Source organism: Parus major, chromosome 1, assembly GCF_001522545.3.
Source record: "Parus major isolate Abel chromosome 1, Parus_major1.1, whole genome shotgun sequence".
NCBI lineage: Eukaryota > Metazoa > Chordata > Aves > Passeriformes > Paridae > Parus > Parus major.
In genome coordinates this window covers 33,083,127-33,104,104 of record NC_031768.1, presented here as the reverse complement: position 1 = coordinate 33,104,104, position 20,978 = coordinate 33,083,127, and the positions used below count along the sequence as shown (strand labels likewise).

At 37.2% G+C, this 20,978-nt stretch overlaps 1 protein-coding gene across 2 annotated transcripts in view; it reads left to right on the top strand.

Moving 5' to 3' along the window:
- Positions 1-19: 19 nt before the first annotated feature.
- The window catches only part of PPP2R3B (protein phosphatase 2 regulatory subunit B''beta), a 43,319-nt gene continuing 22,360 nt past the window's right edge, over positions 20-20,978 (top strand). The window contains exons 1-2 of one of the 2 annotated variants that reach the window (XM_015628821.3): positions 20-39; positions 1,484-1,846. In XM_015628821.3, coding sequence (XP_015484307.1) covers positions 1,499-1,846 — 348 coding nt within the window. In that variant the 5' untranslated portion in view covers positions 20-39; positions 1,484-1,498. Of the gene's footprint in view, positions 40-1,483; positions 1,847-12,366; positions 12,836-20,978 lie in introns of those variants that run through there. The other variant, XM_015628831.3, reaches the window with a different exon arrangement.

Below are 20,978 nucleotides of genomic sequence, written 5' to 3'. Positions count from 1 at the left end.
GCGGCGGGAAGGGGCGGTGGCGGAGGCGGAACGGGGCAGGTGAGCGTGTGTTTTCCGTGGCGTGGAGTCACGGCGCTCCTGAGCTGTTGCTGCCGCGCGGGCGAAGTGAGGGGCTCGCCCGAGGGGAGCGAGGCTGTGGCTGCAGCGCGCCTGTGGCTGCGGCGCCGGTTCCCCGTGCCCGGGCGGTGCCGGGCTGGCCCTGCTCCTGACCGTTGCTTTCCAGGCGAGGGGCGCTTGAGGATGGCTGAGTGCAGCCGCCAGCACCGTGAGGGTGTTGAGCTTCAAAAAGTAGGGAAATGAGGTGGCCTTCGTTTTCAGAAACGGAATAACTGAACTGCGAAGTTATAGCGGTTTGGAAAGTTTAAGCGATGCAGTGTTAGAAGGTTTCTAGTTCTGCCGTGGGACGAGGATGAGCTTTATGTTTTAATAGGATGTTAGTTTGCTAGGTGTTACTCGTTTCCAAACTGAGGTGCTTATTTTAAGGCTTGTTCAGCCAAGTATTTGTACATAGAATCATTACTGTTGGAAGAAACGTCTAAGATCATCACTCATATATATTTTATCATATGCTTTATGCATATAGGTCAAATTCTGTCAAAGGCTTTAAAAAACACAAACATGAGGAAGCATAGATTTTATTTGAACTGTACCCAATCATGAAGTAATTGGATGCCGAAAATCTTGATAGTAACTTTGGTTCTGTTCTCAGTGTTTCATTCCAGTCCTCTGTGTCCCACAGGCACCAAAAAACAAACAAACAAACAAACAAAAAAATAAACCCCACCCACGTTTATTTCAGTTTGTTTGAACCTGAAATCACACTGTTGCAATTCTTAAGTTACATTGGTTTTAAAGAATTGCAAAAGTGAATGTTAAATAAGAGGTTTTTAAAATATCAAATGACAGAGCTTTGGGAATCACTCACATAGGGGAATGCAAGATTTTAAATCCATATCACGACCTCAGAATGAAAATTGAGCCTTCAGTCTTAGCTCTAAATCTCTTGACTGAAAGACTTACTTATTAAATATTATTTGTTCTATCACCAGGGCTTAGCATAAACTGTTTAGTTATTTAGTTCTTATTATGTTCAATTATAAGTATTTTCAACTCTTGTTTTTCATAATACGTGTGTTTTTAATACATTTTCTTAGAGGATATTTTTAATATTTGTTAGCTATCTCGTTGAGAAAGCCCAAGTGCAGTTTCTTGTTCTCTAGTCTCCACCATTTACACAGTATGCTTTTAAAAGAAGTTACCTGTTATTTAAAAGAAATTACTGAAGTTGACTGTCTGGTTTATGGCTTACACTTATAAAATGTTGTTGAAATAATATGTTAAAATATAATTCCTAACTTCTGTTGGTATCTTGAGGGAATAAATATCAACACTTTGTTAAATGATGCCTGTGAAACACTGAAAGTCGGGTGGAATATTTATATGATTGTCAAATACTTACTTTGAGTTTGAACCAACAAAACAGGGAAACTGGCAGAAAATGTCACCTGGAAAAGTTCTGCAACCTGCAGTGAAAATGAAGGTGGATGAACTGTTTTTGTGCTGGTTAAGTCAGCCTGCAACTCAGCTAACACTAAAGGACTGCTTGAGAAGAATCAAGAATAAGGAGAAAACAGAGTTTGGTAACACAGATTCAGGAAACAGTAAAAATGAGAGTTTCACCAGTAAAAGTTCCAATTCCAAGCAGTGCATATTAGGAGATACCAGATTGCCTTTGATGTCTTTTAGTCCTCCTCAGCCTTCTACTACTCTTCCATTGGCAACACCAGCTAGCTCAAGGAACATTTCTAATGTTAGAACAACACGACGATCCTCAGGGACCAAAGAAGTAAGTTTGTTTCTTAATAGATTTATTTGTTTAAATGGAACTGACTTTTGTGTTTGTGGTGTTGTCAAATTATGCAAGTAAATGGTTTCCCCAATGGAGGTATCAGGAGCAGAGTGAAGCAGCAGCCCTGAACATAAAATACCAGTATTTGTGTGTCATTAGTGTTAGTGGATAGGTGGCCTGAGGTTCCATAAGATTATCTTGGCTTCTTGCCATCTAATTGTGGATACATTTAAGTCCTTATGTTTGTGTTCCTTTTACAACATATTTGCCTTGACTGCAAATATTCCTTTGTCTAATGATACCAGGCACTGTTGTTAGTACAAGACTCGAATTTGGCTTCACTGAATCTGCATATTAATAAAGTAATTGTTTTGGTACTGCATGGTACACTCAGCACTTCCTTCCTAATGAGCTCTTTATTTGTAACAGACAATGCCCTCTATGCAAGGATGACAACCCTGCCCCCAACCTGAAATTTTCTTTTTAAGCTTGCAGTTCAGTTCAATCTAGTTCCTAGCTCTTTTCATAAATTGCAAAAACAGAACTGGATAGAAAATGTTGTTGTAATTGACAAAAGTTAAATGTTGATTTTTTATGATCAATGATCATAGAATTATAGAATGGTTTGGACTGCAAGGGACCTTTGAGACCATCTGGTTCCAACCACTCTGCCATGAAGAGGGACACCTTCCATTAGACCAGGTTGCACAAAGCCCCATCCACCCTGGCTTTGAACACTCCCAGGGATGGGAGATGCACAGCTTCTCTGGGCAACCTGTTGCAGTATCTCACCATCCTCACAGTAAAGAATTCAAATAAACCTACCCTTTCAGTTTAAAGCCATTTCCCCTTGTCCTGTCATTACATGCCCTTGTAAAAAGTCCCTCTTCAGCTCTCTTGTTCCCCTTTAAGTACTGAAAGGCTGCTGTAAGTTCTCCCCAGAGCCTTCTCTTCTCCAGGTGGATCAACCCCAGCTCTCTTAGCCTGTCTTCTTTGGCAAGGTATTGCAGCCCTGTGATCATCTTTGTGTCCTTCCTCTGGACTTGCTCCAGCAGATCCACATCCTTCTCATGCTGAGGACTCCAGAGCTGGGCACAGTACTCTAGCTCGGGTCTCACCAGAGCAGAGCACAGGGGAAGAATCACCAACCTTGCCCTACTAGCCAGTAGTAGGCTGATTTTGATGCAGCCCAGGACACATTTGGGTTTTTGAGCTGCAAGTACACATTGCTGGGTTATGTTGAGCTTTTCATCCAGCAACATCCTCTAGTCCATCCTCAGGGCTCCTCTGAATCCATTCCCCACCCAGCCTGTTTTTGGTTTGAGATTTCCTTGTCCAAGATGCAGGACCTTCCACTTGACCTTGCTGAAATTCTTGATATTCATAAGGACTTCAGAGAGTTGCTATGCTATTTGTGCTATAGGACTATAAATTTATTTATTCTAATAATACTGAAAAATTTAAAGAGGCTGTAAGTCCCAATTGCTCTGTGTACTTTGGTATCTAACTTATTACAGTGTCCAAACCTGGTATCCCAGGGAAGCCTGCTCAGTTGGGTAAAGGCAGAGAGGATAAAGCTGGGATATTTAAGAATATCAGTTATTTCTTGTTTATTGTTGATATGCACTGAGTGTATAGACTTACCCTTTAACCCACAGGAGTAACACCATGACTCTTTTGAACTTAAGCATTTAATCTGAAGTGACCTCTTGGTTTCATAAGTACTAATTTTCAAATCTAGTTTGATAACTTCTTAGCTCCAAAACACCACATATCCAGTCTAGTGTTTTTCTAGATTGACTTTACAATAATAGGGACTTGTATTATGTATAATCACCAACCAGACAGCAGAGCATGACTATTGATTTACTTTGTTGTTGTTGTTGTTCACATTATTGTATTTTCTGTTCTAGTGAAATGCAGAAAGTCAGTCAGCAGATGCTCAGTTTATTCTTGTATCAGATAAAAGCAAGCAAAGGAAGAGTTTCCATTAAAACCCACTGTTATTTGCTATACTTGATCACTAACTTGTGTACTGTAATTTCTCTTCATGTGTCTTGGTTGATTGCTTGAAGTAAATCCCATAAAGAAGTACTAGAAGAGATTAATGAAGAGTAACATCCTTGACTTAATTGGAGTTGTATGTATAGTGCTGAAAGAGAACCCACAGGGGTTAGGTTGTTGTTTACTTGAGTAGGTTGAGGAGAGGGAATTTCCAAACAATAAGAAATTTGTTTATAGCTTTATAATTCAGGTAAACTGAATTTTCATCCAAAAGTTTCTCAATCTCTAAGTGTAAATGGCATTTGCAGCTGGCATCAGCTCTTAAATACCACCAAGAATTGCATGTTCTGCTATGACAGTGTATTTTCTCTTAGAAAGCATAATGTACCCTACTTTCTTCCACAAACTACCTCATGCAGTGTCAAAACTAATGCATCTGCTATTGTGCACCTTACTATATTTCTCAGATCAAGCCAAGGTTTTATCTACCTCAAATGAGTGTTGAGGCCCTCATCTTGTTTCTGTAAGTGGAAAAAAATGTTTCAGATACTGGTCCTGTAGTACAAGCTAATGTGGATTTAAATTCTAAGTAGCAGTCCTAGAAAATGGTAACATTTAATGTGCTTAGCTCTGTGTGCATGAGGGTGTTATTAGGAAAAGGCTTTTACATCCAGCCATAAAGAGCTGGAGATTTTTTTTTTATTTTTTTTTTTACTATACAAATCAACTTAAGCATCTTTGTAAACTTATTGTGCACCAGAAGTCTCACAAGGCAGCGTACGAGCAGTTAACTTACTTTGGCATGATACATTCTCATCACTGAGCTAAATCACTGCAGTTGATTATGGGTAAGGCTGCTGTATGCCTTTTTTCTGTTTCTTAAAGTGTTCTTGCAATTTTTTTTGAAGGATGCCAAACAATAAAGCTGGTAACAGAAAACCACCATCCTTAGGTAATTACCAGGAGGTAAATATGAATGTCTAGGAAAACAACATTTTCATATTACAGATTTCTGTACATGTTAGCAAAACATGTTTTTCTGAACAGGAAGCATTCTTAATTAGAATCTAATTAGATGTGTAATCTTTAATACTTTAAACAGTGGCACATGAGCAAAATAAGCTGATGTGCTGATGGCAACCATTAAACAGTGTTAAAAGTATCATAGCTGTCAGCTATTGTATTCAAGGAGATATTTTCTTTTTTCCAGAGATTAGCTTGTAATTGAAGCCCGCAGGTTATACTTCTATCCAAAATTCAGAAGTTGCCATATATTTTGCTGAAACACTAATTTATTGTCAGAGGAGAGTTTGCTGTCTTTCAAGATAGTTGAAGCCCTCCCCTGATTAGCAAGTCACGAGTACTTATTCCAGTAAGTACTTTTTGATCATGGTCTTAATGGAATTTTTTCATCTGGACAGGTCACTTAAAGCCATGTTAAGAGTAAACTGTTGACTTAATCCAAATGTACTTTTTAAAATCTATTCAGAACTCTACCATGAAAATTTATCTTTCAGTGTGTTTTAGTGCAAATGGAAGCAAAACAGTGTTTGTTTAGGTATTGTTGATTTTTTTTTTCCTTTATGATAGGTACTTTGTTTTGCTTGCATGGTTTTCACGGTGAGGTGAATATCTGACTGTACCTATTGTATAAACAATTTAATTGCAAAGTTCTGATCACCTTGGTTATGTGATGTTGTGATGTGCTTGTTTTGATGTGGTGTAAAGTACTTGCTAGCACTTGGTATTCTGCAAGTAGACCTGTGATTTGTATGTACTATATACTTCAAGTAGCAAAAATTTAGATATATAAAAAAAATTCAGCATTCAAGTCTCAAATGTTTTCTAAATGTATTGTTGAAGAAATTGTAGATCTGTGACTTTCAGTCTTGAAGGAGAGATGTTGCAGATTTCTTCTAACCCTTATCACTACTGATAAATTTAACAGTGTTTCTGGGACTCTATTGTACACTGTTCATCGCATTGCCAGAAATGCCAGTCCTCACGGCCTAAAAGGTGCCACAGGCAAGATGTTTAATCCTAACCAGCTGGTGTGCAAGGCATCTGGGGAAACAATTCACAGAATTCCCTATGGGCATTTTGTGGGATGGTGGTGCAGAGAGAATGTGGTACAATACTTCAAAGTTATTTTCCATTTCTCTGCAGGGTCAACCTTTTATATCATAAGTACTTCTTGGAGCAATTTCTCTATATTCTTTATTTGATAAGCATACTGTTCCTATGTGTTATCCTGTGGCAATTAAAGCTAATTTTCTTCCTATTTCTATAACTTGGAGAATTTTTTACCTCTTTAATATATGGCTACTTAGCTTTTTTAATCATGCATAACATTCTTGCCAAAATCTGTAAGCAGGTACTTGACTTAAACAAGTCCTTGTTAGGAAGTTACTTGATTTGAACAAGATACTGCTACCATCCATTTTAGTTTAAAGGGAGGCTAGATTGAAACCTTTTAACTTTGACTGAAGTCTGAATAATACTTAACAGTTGAATTTTGAAACAAATTAATTCTGAGGGCTTGAGGTAGAGGGTAGCTGGGCTGGTACCACCAGTTTATAAGGTGTCTGCATCTGCATTGCTGCCTTGTATGCGTTCATAGCAGAAGCACTGTTAACTGCAGAGCCTGGGCTGTGTGAGCTGTGTTAGCATTGCACCACACACCAGGTTGCGCTGTGTGGGCTGTGTAGTCTAGCACTGCCACTCCCCAACTATATCATCCAAAGATAGTGTTAGTAGTGCCATGTCCTGTCACTAAGTGGGGAGGATGGTGAACTTGGCTTTCAACTCAAGCCCGTGACTTAAAGGGAGACTGTAAATAACCTGGTATCAAACTGATGTACTTTTACAACGATAACAGGGTAGTATGAGAGATGTCAGCATTAGTGTGATCTCAGTAAAGCTCCTTCTTATGGTGCCAACAAAGGAAGGGCAGCCAAAAGTTCATATTAAGGTCTGAAAGAGTGCAGCTATAGGTGTTCCTATAAAATCATTATTTGTTTTGAGTGGGATGACATAATAGTCATCAGTGTAAGCAGCACTGGTAGTATGTTGTGTTATTCATCTTAAGCTTTGCTGTACTGAATAGCTTGGGGTAGAAGAATCATTATCCTGATTAGAGAACAAACTGTTCTTTTTATTTATAATTGAGAAACTGAAAGTTTATTCACTGTTGTAGGGTTTTGATAGTGCTCCTTATTCTAAGTGTGTCTTGTTACCCTGTCATATAAATGTTACTTTTGTTAGCAGTTCTATTGATTTTGTTTACACTTTATGCTTTATTAAAATAAATAGTAAACTTCTGTCCTCTTTCAAAGTGGCAGTTGTACTTGTGTCCTTCTGGAAACTCATATTTTTATATGCTGCATCCAGTCTTAAGAGTTTTTGGCATTTCTAGTACTGTAAAATGGAATTCAGGATTGTGTGGCTTTCTTTGAGTTTGATGCTCACCCAAATTCTGACACAGGACAATTAAAATTAATTTTATTTTTAATTACCACATTTATTAATCGCAGTCACTCCTTTGTGAGTAACTGACACTTAAAAGCAAACCAAAAAATGTTCAAAATTATATAATCACAGTTTACAGATCATTACTTCCAGTTGCTTCTCTGTCCAGTCTTTCAAAACAGATAAACTTAGTTATAGCTTTACATCAGTCATTTAAACAGTACCTTTTTAATGGCTGTTCATTCTGTGAGCAAATTAGGTATTGATACAGAGGAGATAGCCTCCTTTTTTTTTTTTTTGCATTCAGTGATGCTTGAGAACCTGTTCTTGTATTTTTTTGAGAATCTCTTCATATACCTTACATTTACTGTCAGCAAGAGAGAAACTTGAGGCCAAAAGTATGTAAGGGCTTAGTTCTGTACAAAATTCATAAGAGCATCTCATTCAATGAACTAGTTTGCCTGTTGGACCTAGTCGATGGCTGCACAGGATTTTTCAGAAATCCGTGTTATAAGAAAAATCTTCAAAATGCCAGTGGTAAAATCAGATGACTGAAATTTGGGTCCTGGTTTTCAGGATCTGATTAATAGGGTCATCTGAAGATCATGAATAGTAAATGGGCTCTATCTGCAGAATTATTCTAAGAACCTTTTTCCCTTAAAATTCAGTTTTTGCTGTACACAACTAAATAAAATGTGATTTTTTTTTTTAAGATGGCAGAGAACATGAGAATTGTTCTAAAGGTATATAAACCATTCCTTTATTGTCAGGCATTGATTTTATAACTTCTAGTATTGATGTTTGCTGAAGTTAGTCTGTCAAATGCAGTTAACAAACTGAAAAAGGCCCTTGCTATGTCTTTGGAGTTCAGGCTGTGTAATCATAGCAAGGTGACATGTATCTTACTTTAGTTGTAATCTGATAATGGCCCATGCCATGGTGGTCATACATGGCTTTCTTTTGTTAATGTGCAGAAAATCTGATCAGCCCCTCCTTCCTGGCCTACCAGCATGACCATACATCTGTCATCTAACTGCTGTCTTTTTACTTACTGTCTTGCCTCCTAAGAATTCTGGATTCTCTTAGCAACTGTGGGAAGAATAGCCAGACATTGTTCTGTCTAATCCAAGAGTACTGGAAAATTTAAATAATCATTCAAGAAGGCATTTACATGCAAGATTTCCCATTCCAATGGGGAGCCCTTGCATCCTGCAAGAGAAAAATTATGTATCTAGGCCCAGATGCACATGAACTCCTTTCCAAGGCCAAAGGATCAGTTTGTTCTTGTGAAGGCAGATTTCTTAACTGCACAGTATTAACATTTAGCAGTTCATCAGTATGTCATTCTCAAAACACTGTCCATAACATTAAAGCAATCAGTTTCCATAACTGGTAGTTGAATATGAGCCTAATAACTTGATTTTGTCTGCTGCATCTGCACTGTACATGTTAGCTCCCTTAGGTTTTGTGAGTGTACTGTTGAAACGGGATGACTCCCATCCAAAGGAGAGTTAGGGATGGATAGTAGTACTTTGTTATTCTAGTCAGATCACAAGTGCATTGTCCTCTTGTTCTCTTTTCATGCACAGCAGTTACAATTGGGAAGTTGCTAGCAAGAAATTAATTTTGGGAACTTTCAGTATGGCAAAGGCCACGTATGAACTATCTGGTTTAGAAATAGTTCTTTGTAACATTAAATAATGGTGATGGTCTAGTCACAATGTTTTGAGAGGGTAGAAAAAAAAAGAGCTCAGTATTTCAGGATTGTTTGGTTTGTGTTTGCTGGTTTTCTTAGTCTAGCAAATAATTGCTTCTTTTGTTTATCTTCTAGTATATTTATATAGTTTCTTCTTTGTATTTCCTGCCTCATAGTAGTTCTGTTTTAGCAGGCATGGTTAGTTGATTGACTTCTTGTGTATCTTCCCAAGCTATTTGTTTTCACTAGTGCTTTCTTTCCACTTTTAAAGCTTTAGAATATATGTTTAATACTAAATTAGTCGTGCTGTTACATTTTTTTTTTCCTATATTGAAAAGTTGCCACCTTGTCTAACTTCTCTTAATGGCTGTTCTACCCCTCACTATTAAGTTACTTTTGTAACTTTTGTGACTAGACTCCAGTAACTAAAGTTTTTATATGGTTGAAAATTATTTTCCTGGGAGTTTCCTGTGTTGCTGGGGGATGCTTTTTCCAAAGATTTGAGGTCACTTTCACTTAAGACTTTAATATGCTGTTGGTCTATGCTTCTGTCAAGAAATTTTGGTTTGCTAGGCAAATAGTTAAGGTTTTTTAAAAGTAGTCTTCAAGGTTATTTTCTTCTACAATACCCAGAATATAGTGTTATTTATGTTGTGTTACTCTTGGGTATGTTCAGATCTTTGTTAAAGTGGTAAACTTTGGCCGCAGTCGCTTGAGTCCAATCCATTCATAGTGTGTATCTTTAGCTTTGGAAGGAAGCTCTGAGCATGCATCTTCCCCCTGTTTGTTTATCTAGCTAATAATAAGGTGCCAGGATACTTAAACAGCTTCATGGCTGGCACCCAAACCTTCACCCAGTGAAGGATTTTGCCTTAGCTTTCACTGAAGAGAATTCAGATTTAGAATAAATGTAACACTAAACTTGAACACTTCCAGTTCAATCTGGATGAAAGCTGACTTTCCCCTGTGGTTAATTTATGACTGAAAATGTTAAAACAGATCTTAGGGGATTGATGACCACACTGCATTATAAATGCTCAGTCTCCTTAAATGTGGCAATACAAACCCCTTTTCAATTTAGATGGTTAAAAAGATGTGATTAGTAGCCAGTGAATTTAAGTGTAGTCAATTGCATGGAAATTGTTAATATTTTGCAACCTGTGAACAACAAATATCCAGGTATATAAACAAACCACTAGGTTGGAAACCATAGTGCTAAAATATATTAGGCTAACAACGGGATTGATTTGGAACAGTGAAGTAATATTATGAGAAAGCAATGCAGAATATTCAAAATACTGAACCTGGTTTGCTGGTTAAGTTATGATGGATTCTGAGTTCCATTTGAATAAAGGAGGGAAATACCCAACTCTTTCCAAAATGGAGTTCAGAACATTTCTTTGTACTGAGGCTCATTCAGCAGGATCAGGAGCTCCAGGTGTTTTAGGTTCCAGACTGACGCTTTTTTAGGTTAGCTCTCCATGTGACACTCCATCATCTTAATGACATAATACAGCCACATCAAATAAGACTGTGAATGTAGCAGTAAATGGGAGTGCATCACCTGGTTGAAAGGGATGAAAATAGAATGCACTTTAGGTGAGGAGATACTATTCCTTACCTCAAGTAAGGCCAGTTCTGCCTAACCCGAAACACAATCTGCCTTGCAATTCAACCTTCCTGACCTTCCACATTTTGGTCTGGAATGATTATCTGTTGCCAGAGTTGGATTCCTCTCCTACTCTAACACCTCAGTCTTTCATCTCAAGTTCCAGGCATGCTGCTGTTGTATACTGCATGCCCAGTTTTCTGTTGACTTCCCAGTGGCCAAGGTTTATGCCAGATTAGTTGATTTAGTCTTCCTAAAAGACAGTGAGTGACAGCCAGATTTGCTCAATGCAGTTGGATAGTCTGGTCATGCCAACCACACCATGTCTGACTCTTGCCTTGTCAATTCCTTTCTTGTTCTCCCACTTCCGAAAGAAATAAATATCTTCATAACAAGTTGCAATAAAGAAGCAGGAGGTGAGGACAGGACTGGATACTAAATTAAAACCAAGAAAGCAGGTGTTTTGTTATCATTTACTTTCTAACAGTGTGTGATAAACTGAAAAAGAATCCAATTAATACAAATTATATTTCGCTAGTACTTTTTTGTAATTTCCTTTTCTTAATTGAACAAGGATATTTACTGGGGGGCTTTAATACAATGTTACTTTATAGAATGACTATGAATGGGTGAATAGGGCAAAAGATTATATGGGCATAAACAGTGCCGTCCAGTAAAAGAAATCTCTGATGTAGTGGTGAAAGAGTTGTTTTGGGCTGTGTACATTTTTGTGTAATCAGGAAAATGGCCTTATTTAAAGTAGGAGGGATGAAAATGGAGTAGGAATGACCAGGTCTTTCCTTTTACACTGTTAATAACTAAACTTGTGTATGGCAAGGTACAGATAATAAATAGATAACACTTCTATCTTAAGAGAATTTGGAGGTGCTAAGAGTGGAATAGCTTGGAATAGTAAGAGTTGCCATACTCATAACTGTAATGGTGATATTTGAAAAAAAAATCCAGCAAAATAGCAGCATTTCCTAAAGATGGCTGTGGTAAAGGTATATCCTTTTAAAATGTGATAAGTCCACTAGTTACAAGTTAATGTACCTAAAACTGTAAAGGAGAAGGAACTGAAGGTCACTTAAATTTTCACAGAAACTTATCAGATATGTTTCCATGAAGAGTATTGATGTGTACTAAAACTTGGCCTCACCATCCCCATAAAATGTATTTGAGAGTCAATACACTGAAAATAGAGCGGTAGCAGAGTCAAACTAATGCTAGTGAAATGTGACAGGTATGCAATCTAGTATGTGGATGTTAATGTTTATAAAGCTATTTAAGAAGAAAAAAGTATCCTGTCAAATTTTTTTCTAATTTTGTGATATCATTTGTATTTCTAATGTAACATTTTGGTAAAACATGATTTAAAGCAGTGTTTCAGTGTAGTAACATTAGCTTAATTTCTGCTATGGCTTTCCATCTTAACATTTAAATTTTTGGATTCTTGAAATACAGTAACTTCGATTAATGCAAAAAAAAATTATTTCTTGATTATGTGAGCCATTCTGAAAGCCTGTCTGAAGCTTTTTCTGTCATTGCGTTCATTTTCCCAGTGTAATAGGCTACCCGCTAAAGGACGAAAGAGTTTAAAAGGATTGCTGGGTAATAAGCCTTATCCTTTGGTGAGGTGGTTCATTGAAGCTAGACAGTGAGTGTTTTGTGACAGAAGGGAAAGCTGAGGGGGATGGGAGGAGGAGGAAGCTAGAAAATAGCCACGACTGGCCTCTCTGCATTCCTCTAGGGCTTGCCTTTTTTAAAATTGGAAGCTGCTTTTATAGATGCTCCTCCAAACACGGTTTTCATTTTCCGTACTGTCCCATTTAGACTTTGGAATGCCTGGATGAAAGGACAGGCCCCCCAAGTGACTTCCCAATCTGTTTTTGCAATTCCAGCCAAGTTCCCTTTAATGTATGGAGCGAGCGAAGTTGAGCTGACTCTTATAATATCACAGAACTCGGGTGCAGCTGCTGCTTTAAACAGCGCTGTGTGATAATACAACAACTCTGCTATTTACTGGGACTCAAGTGCCTGGACTGGCACACAGAGACATTATATGAAATCCGAAAGCATGAGGATAAAGGAGATTTCTTTGCGACAAGACCCTGATCTAAGAAAGGAGTTGGCATTGCTAGCTCGAGGATGTGATTTTGTTTTACCTTCTAGATTCAAGAAGAGACTGAAAGCTTTTCAGCAGGTTCAGGTTTGTCTTTCTGTTCTTATGCAATTAAGTTATTATTGTCAACTCTACCTTCGCAACCACTCAAACTGCAGGCTGTTACTAAACTAGCAGTCTAGTTTGAGAGTCTGTTCCATGTATGATGATTTCTTCTGTGTTTTAAAAGACTGTGCAGGTAGTTCTGTGCAAAGAAAATGAGTCTGCTGAAGCACATAGCACAGCTAAAGTACAATGTTTGTACATAAGTATATGCAGTGAAAAGTTGGTGCATTTAATGATATTATACTTTTAAAGACTGTTTTCCTTAATCTGCATAGTTGTAATATACATGCATTTCCCCAGAGGGTTTAATTTACCTTTTACCAGATCTGGGCATATAAAGTGTACTGATACAGGCTGTAACTTTACTAGCTCAAACATAATATGGTAAAAAGTGCTTTCATACTTCTATTATGATCCTTAATTCCTTTAGATTGTTTATTTTGAACTTTTTATTTGGATGAGATCAGTTGTTGCTCTTTGTTCCACGTGTACTTTTGCTGTTTCGTAGTACTGAGTTAAAGCTACAGTTTTAAAGTGTTATTAAAATTGAGAATAGAAGTATTTGAGAAGTAAAATCAGAAGGAAAACTACTTTTAGAGTTAATGTTCCAAGAGATTTCTTATCTCATGGAGTGAGAAAAAATGTACAACTTTTTTTTGAGATACTGAAATTTGGTATTTCTTTAAATACTCTTTAAGACATACGGTGATATCTGAAAGCATTCACTTTGACCTTACCTCACCCTCACTTCTGATTCATATACTAAAGGTGTGTCAGTGAAGGCATGTGTGAATTTTTTTACCCTTTTTTAAGAAAAATTTTGCAGTTGAATAAAAATTATATTAACTTAGAATTTCTGACATTGTTAGTTATTCTAAATATAGCCTGCTACTTAATTTTGAATTCAATGCACTAGTGTCCCTGTCAGGTGACCTTCAAGAGAGGAACATAGAGCCCTATGACCCTAAGAATGTACTAGCCTTCTATCTGTTTATTTAAAATTGGTTTCAATTGGTATTTGTAAGCAATGTTGATTCCTTTGTGCAAAGCAGAGTGTTGACTGTGCTGGTTTGTACCATTCAGCATAGACATGTGAGTGAAAGGATTTTTGACTTCTGTGCTAAACTGGAGATAGGTGAGAGAACTTGTTGACTAGAGACAGCAAGAAAAGAAAATACTATCTTAATTACCCCGAATTAGTAGTAGCAGGTAATATTTAGGCAGCTCAGAGGAGGAGGCAAGTTTAGTCTAGTCATGGCATCCTGTTGTAAACAAACACAGCATTACCTTGTGTGGTGCCCCTTAACTTGATCTGTCTTTCATCGAGCGATAGTTGGATCACTTGTACTTTTACAGGGCCTTTTTATGTTGACCTAGAAAACATCTCAGTGTAGCATGGTTAAGCATACCTCCAAGCTACTAACTACTTTAGAAAACAGCTTGTCTAATCTGTAGGGGTTTTTTTGTTTTAGGATGCTGCTGGCTATAAACTTGGACTGGAGACAATGATCAAACACTTTGCATTTTTAACCTTGTCTTGCACTTCCTGGGCAAATGGCAACTGTAGGATAATGTATGATAAATGACTTAATTATATTACAAAATTCTTTAGGCAAAACAGAATTAATAGGAGTATAAAACTAGCATGTAAGGTCTGTCATTGCTCAGTTTGATATGAAGTATTTTATCCGAAGTTCCTTTTATAAGTGGTGGTTTGTTTCGACTTCATGACTTGAAGAAGACCTTTTGGAACTATCATCAAAAACTAAATATGGGTGCTAGTAACTTGGTACAGAAGATGGGTATTCTTTACCTGCCATTTTATGTTAATGTTAATTCCAACTTATCTTTCTGGGTTCTAGGTCCTTTTAAAAGAATAGCTCTTTATTTGCTACATAATTGTTGAAGAAATTTTATGTTAAAATTAAGACTGCTTAGAAATTTTGTAGAATAACTTGAAACAAAACTTCATCATTTCAGTTGCTGAGCTTTGTTGCTTTTGGAATTTTCAACCTCCTATTCCACTGTATAGGCTTTCAGACAGAATAATTCATTAATGTGATGTAAAATTAGAATCCTAAAGTCAAGCAGAAATGGAAGCCAATCACTTCTTCCATATTTCTAGCACAATCTTATCATTTTATTATTTGTTAAACAAATGACAGATTCTCTTTAAGAGGTTTGTGCTATTAAAACTAGCATCTTAAAATAAAAAATTAGTAATGGTGGTGGATGGTGAAATAACATGTGGCTCAGAATCTGCTCTGAGGCAGGTTGGAATGACTGGGTCTTCCACAGGTTCCAAGAATTCTAAGGCAGTGGCTTTTCATATAGGGCCATGTAAGTAAATAATCTGTGTAGGTAATCCCCTGTGGTTTAGATGGGGTGATCACTAGAGCACAGCACATCAAGTTTCTTGAAAATCTTTAAATAGACCACCAGTAGTGAGGTGGGTTGTTCTGGAAAGTGGTGGCATAGGCAGTCGTTTAGTTTTCATTTATTGATGAAAATTGAAAAAACCTGTGCAAAGTAGGGCTTTGTGGAAAGATCTATTTCTTAAAAGAAAGATGAAATAATACATAACTGTTGAAATGTTCTCTATTACCTTGGGGAGCTAAATTTCTTAGTAGGTATCTCAGCATAAGGTGAAGTAAAACTTCAGTCCATCTTACTCTGATGTTGATTCTAAGACCAAGATCTTTTTTAAGTGCTTAACACCTTCGGGGTATATTGAACTGGGAATGCAGCACTTGAAGAGTCACTGTGTCCACCTTGCTTGCCAATTTATCTGAAACTTTGGAGGGAAAAGAAACTATCACCTTGTCAAATGTCCAGGAAACTTAAAGAATATGAACTGAAAGGCTGAATATTATGTTTTAGCCAACATCTGGTGACATCCCCACCTGTCAGAATATGAATATAAGCTGCACCATTATGCATGCTATATGAGGAAAATACACCTGAAGTTTGAAACAAAAATAGAATAAAATACACATATGCTTATACATTTGTAACTCAGTGTTAGCTAAACTAGGAAAATCAGTATTTTTTACTACTTAGCAGCTGCATCACCTTACTAAACTGTGGAGTTCTAACTTTAAAACTAGACTTTTTAAAAAAAGTCAAAATCATGCTGAATGTAAGGATTTTTAAAAAGGAGCTTAAAAAAAAATCTGGCTGAAGTTTTTAATTAATCTTCTCAATGTTAGTGACAGACCTGTGCTGGCATATTTTTTAATACTTTTAATGAATTATACCTTTATCTGCTGTGCCTACGGGGTGATTCCTTGGTGTAGTTGTATGCGTCACAACTCTGTGAAAACGGAGAACTACTCATTTCATGACCACCTGTTAATGATACTAAATGCTGCTTACACATGCTATTTATGTCAGCTGTATGAGAACTATTTCTTCAGCTTCTGCAGTGCCTCACGAGATTGGCTTGCCTTCTGAGTGAAGTAACTTTAGACTTTAGTGCCTCTTGATCATTTTTACATTCCTTTGTTACCAAAATGCTACATAAATGCTTGTGGAATGTTCAAGACAGCAATGAACACAGTCTGTAGGTACTAATGTGTGCTGGGCTGGTGTATGTTTGTGATGTAGTGCACACAGTGATTATTTTAGTCATGAAGATAGCAGTCTCATTTCTGAGGTAAAACTGCTCTCAAAAAATTTGAGGCTGTTGCGTTTACAGCTACAGTCTTAGAAGAAGGTTTTGTAACAATTAGAGGCTTCGGGCACATCAGCTTTCCTGTTAACATCTGTTTTCTAATTTAACATAATTTGTAAACCTTTTAACACCACAGTGGGAGGACCAAATATTCATTTTTACATAATACTTTTACATCAGGCACACAAATGCCTTATTAAAGAATACAAGTGTTTTCTGAGAAGGCCAGAGATGGAATACAAATCTCATTCTGACTGTAGCTAATACATATGCTTGATGATACAATGCCAGTTTTCCAGAGCAGATGCCAACATTTAAAACAGAATGAAAATATATAGGCTGCCCACTGAGACTTACTAGTTAAGATGAGGTTTTCCAAAAATGGTTCACTGCTAGTGGATTGCCAGGTTTTAAGCTCTAGTCTCTTAAAAAGAAACTGTAAGCAAGCTGGTAGATTTTTACCACTTCTGTAATGGAGACTCTTGGTTCAAACATAAAATGTATTGGCTGCCTATCATAGCAGTTTCTTTACCTGCTCATGTCTGGTGATAAATCTAATTTTTAAATTATTATTACAGGAAATGTGTGCTGTTTCTATAGAAAGGTCAATATGGTGAAAGTTTGTTATAACCTAATTTCATGCATCATTTAAGAGTCAAGATGTCAGTTTCCTCTGCAGCTAAGTTTTGTGGTGCAGCAATTCATACATTGAAGAGTTCAGATATACTTATTTTTCCCTTGGAATAAAAGATTCAATATTCTTTTCTCCATTTTAACTACCACTACTAATAGTAGATGCTGTGTGTCTGTTGGTTGTAGTTCTAGAAAGCCTGAAACAGTTCAGCATCCAGCACATCTTCATATAAAATGTCCTTCAACTTTTACAGGGCAAGAGATTGTTTTCACAATTGTCCAAATCAGAATTTTCAGGGCATCAGCAGACAAGCAGTTGACAGAATACTTGCTCCCGTTGTTGACTTTGTAGCCCCGTAGCAAGGCTGAACTTGGTGACATTTCTTGTTTGAGAGGATTCTTCTTGAAGTCAATTGCATCTAGTGATTGAAACTTGCTTTGTTGCAAACATGTAAGGATAAAAAGCTATTGCAGAGTTTAAGTGGATGTCTGTCTTAGCTGTATGTGTTACTTTTGATGTTGAGCTGATGGCCTGTCCTGACAAGGGCTGTTTTCTGTAGACAAATGTTAGAATTGCCTCGGGTGTACCTGTCAGTCCCTTGGCTGTGTACAATCAAAATAATCATCTACTAGGAGGAACTTACCAGCTTGTGCCCTGGAAACATTTGGGGAACAGCATACACTGGGAAGGAATAGAAGAACCGATTTAACTTCATCAGAGTATTTTCTGAGGAAGATGCAACTATATGATAAACAACATATATTAGCAACAGGAATACTTAATTTGATGTAATTCATAAATTGTAGCCTGTTTGACAACAATTCACAGGCACTAGTAGTCATACTAGCAGTGACTTATTTTTTTTTTTCCCACTACTTTTGTCTTACCACAAAATGTAGAAGAAATTGTTTCAGGGGGTAGCTTTTTCTGAAGAATCTTGCTTTTTTCCATTTTTTACTGTATATCCTTTTCCATTTTTAAGGTAGTAGGTCATGGGAAAGAGATTAAAAAATTTCTTCACTGGGTAAAAAAATGTCATCCCTACCAGTGGTGGCAAATTCTAAGAGGAAGCCTCACTCTAGAAGTTTCACTCTAGGAGCCTTTGGTAAAAGTTTTGTAAGCAAATGAAGCAAGTTACAATGGATATGGATGTAATGTGTAAAGGTCTTGTGTTCATGGTGTTGGGGGGCACAGATAACTGCATTTACCATTTTATCCCCACCCAAGTGTTTTCTGAATAAATCAGTAAGCTCTTCATACTGCATACTTTTGATATTTGAGCTCTATGTGACTGTTCAAAGAAAAAACTGTTTGGCTATATTTGGAAGTTTTTTTACTGCAATAATGCTTTTGCAATAACATCTTCCAGTTCCTAGCAGGATTCCATGATTTTACCTATGTCAGTTCTACCAAGATGCACTGGGAGAATCCCAGTGTTTCCAAAATCAGAGTTGTAGAACTTGAGTGAGACATCTGTTAGTGCAGCTATGTATTACTGAAAGGGAGGAGATTGGTAAGTGTATGTAATAATGGTTGGGTATCATGCAGAAAAATGCCAGTTTACCTCAGCCTTCACTAACAAGTGAAAATTGGATTTTGACCATTTGAAAATTTCCCAGTGCTACTTTTGTTTGTGTGTATGTGATATGACTTGCCTGTGGTGGCCATTCACAAGTGCTTTTAGTTGAATGTGCTTTTAAATTCAGTACCCAAGATGGTATGTATGGAATGCATTTCATAGTTTCAGGTGGAAGCTTTTGCTGGATGCCACTGCCTACTATCTCCTCCTACATTAGAGCTAACATGCTTTCCCAGATAGGTTTGTGTAGATGGTTAAAGTTTTGCACGCTCTGCTGCAGTGCTTACACTTCCGTGGCTTTTTCTTGAGGGTCATTTTGGCTATTTCTGATTGGTTTGGTTAAATTAAAGGGGAAAAGTGTTAATGGTAGTTGCACCATAATTCTTTATGCCTTTATAGTAAGACTTTCAAGACTATCCAGTGGTGGCCCTCAGCACAGCAATTCCATTCAACCTGGACAGGGTGCTTCTTTCCCATGCTATCACAAAATTAAGACTACTAATACTTACTCTGCTGTCTTAAGAGAAGAAATTAGCTTCCTATAGCAAACAGCTTAAAAAACCCATTACATTTTTTTTTTTTTACCTCAGAATCAGAAAGTTAGGGTCTTCTTTAGACTTAATTTTTACTGTACCTAGGATCAGTCCTGATGTTACTGCTGACTGCACTAAACATCGCTGAATTTCTTTTTATTTGCTTGTGGAATTGCTACATGCTGTAACATGTCAGTGATCCCAAAATGGGACAGAACAGTGTACTGCTTCATCTCTAGAGTAAAGTTGATTTAACCTTGAGGATTAACATTTGCATGGAACACAAGACCAGATTACCATATACTTTTTTACAGAAATAAATTTGAGAGTAAAACAGCCAAGAATATGCATAAATGAGATGAGAATTATAGTCTATTTATTTAAAACTGAGATGAGTGCACAACCTGGTATGCAGGAAGGAGGCTCCCACCATATTTTTCTGGTCATTTTGAACACAGGATTGCTAACTGGAACATAGACTGCATTGGGAGAGTTGCTGAACCCTGCATGAAAGCAGGTCACATGTATAAAATTGAAAACAGTGTACTTTTTTCTTCTAATGGTGTATTGCTAGAACTTTATGGGAAAGTATATAAATTTTTCCATTTCCTTCCCCTTATGTAGCACAAATATTGACTACAGATCCAACTAGATGAATTAAATTTTCTGAGTTTAGGTTACCAGCAAAAGTAAGCTAACGTAAAACTGCAGCAGGGTTAAAATTAATGGATGTTTATCTCTCACTGTTGGAAAGAGGAGCATGTATGATAAAATTAGTCTCTATAGTCCATCTAAAAACAGCTGCCAGACAGTGACTGAAGGATAGCAAGCTGAAGCCCAGGAAGGAGGAAAACAACTGGGACTAAACTGATTGTTGCCAGAGGAAAGGCTTTTGCATATATACCCTGATGACTGGTTTAGCATGGGTTCATTCTCTGTAGGTATCTCACTGGGTTTGATCATATGTTTTATATTTCTGATTAAGCTATGCAAAATGAATCACAATCATAGCATGGTTTTAAGCCTAATGTAATCTGATTTTAAACAATACTGCCACAGTACTCCCTGATCTTCTTTATGTTAGCAACAGAAGTATGTTGCTTCTAAGTGGCACCAACTGTGTGAGATTGGATGAAGACAAATAGGGGGGTTTAATTTAGCTCTTTAGCTGTCATGGTGACCTGAGGCAATTCACCATATTGCTTTGCTGCCACTAGTGAAGCACATAAATTCTATGTGGCCATGGGAGAAGGGGAAGATGGAGGTATGCTATGGTGTAGCTTACCTTATGCCACACTGAAAATTTCATTATTAAGATTTCAGGTAAACTTACTGTTTTCAAGCTGATTCTCAGTGCAATAATTCCATTTTAGAGTAATAGAATTTGGCAGGGGGCAGAACCCAGAAATTTTCAAAGTTTTAAGTTGTCCAAGGATCATCTTTCACAGAGGGGAAAATACAGTTTAGCACATTAAGCTGAACAGGAAGTTGTACGATCAGTGAACTCTTGCACTAAAATATCACATTAGTTTGGCTGGAAAGATGTTAGTGAGGATGACACAGAAAGCAATAAAAAAGCATCACACTTCACCTTAAATAATTGTAAATGTAAATGTCTACTACAAGGGAGCTTATGTTACAGACATATTTCTCTGGGCTTCTGGGGAAAGTTCTGGTAGTAACCTTACTTTATCTATCCTGAAACA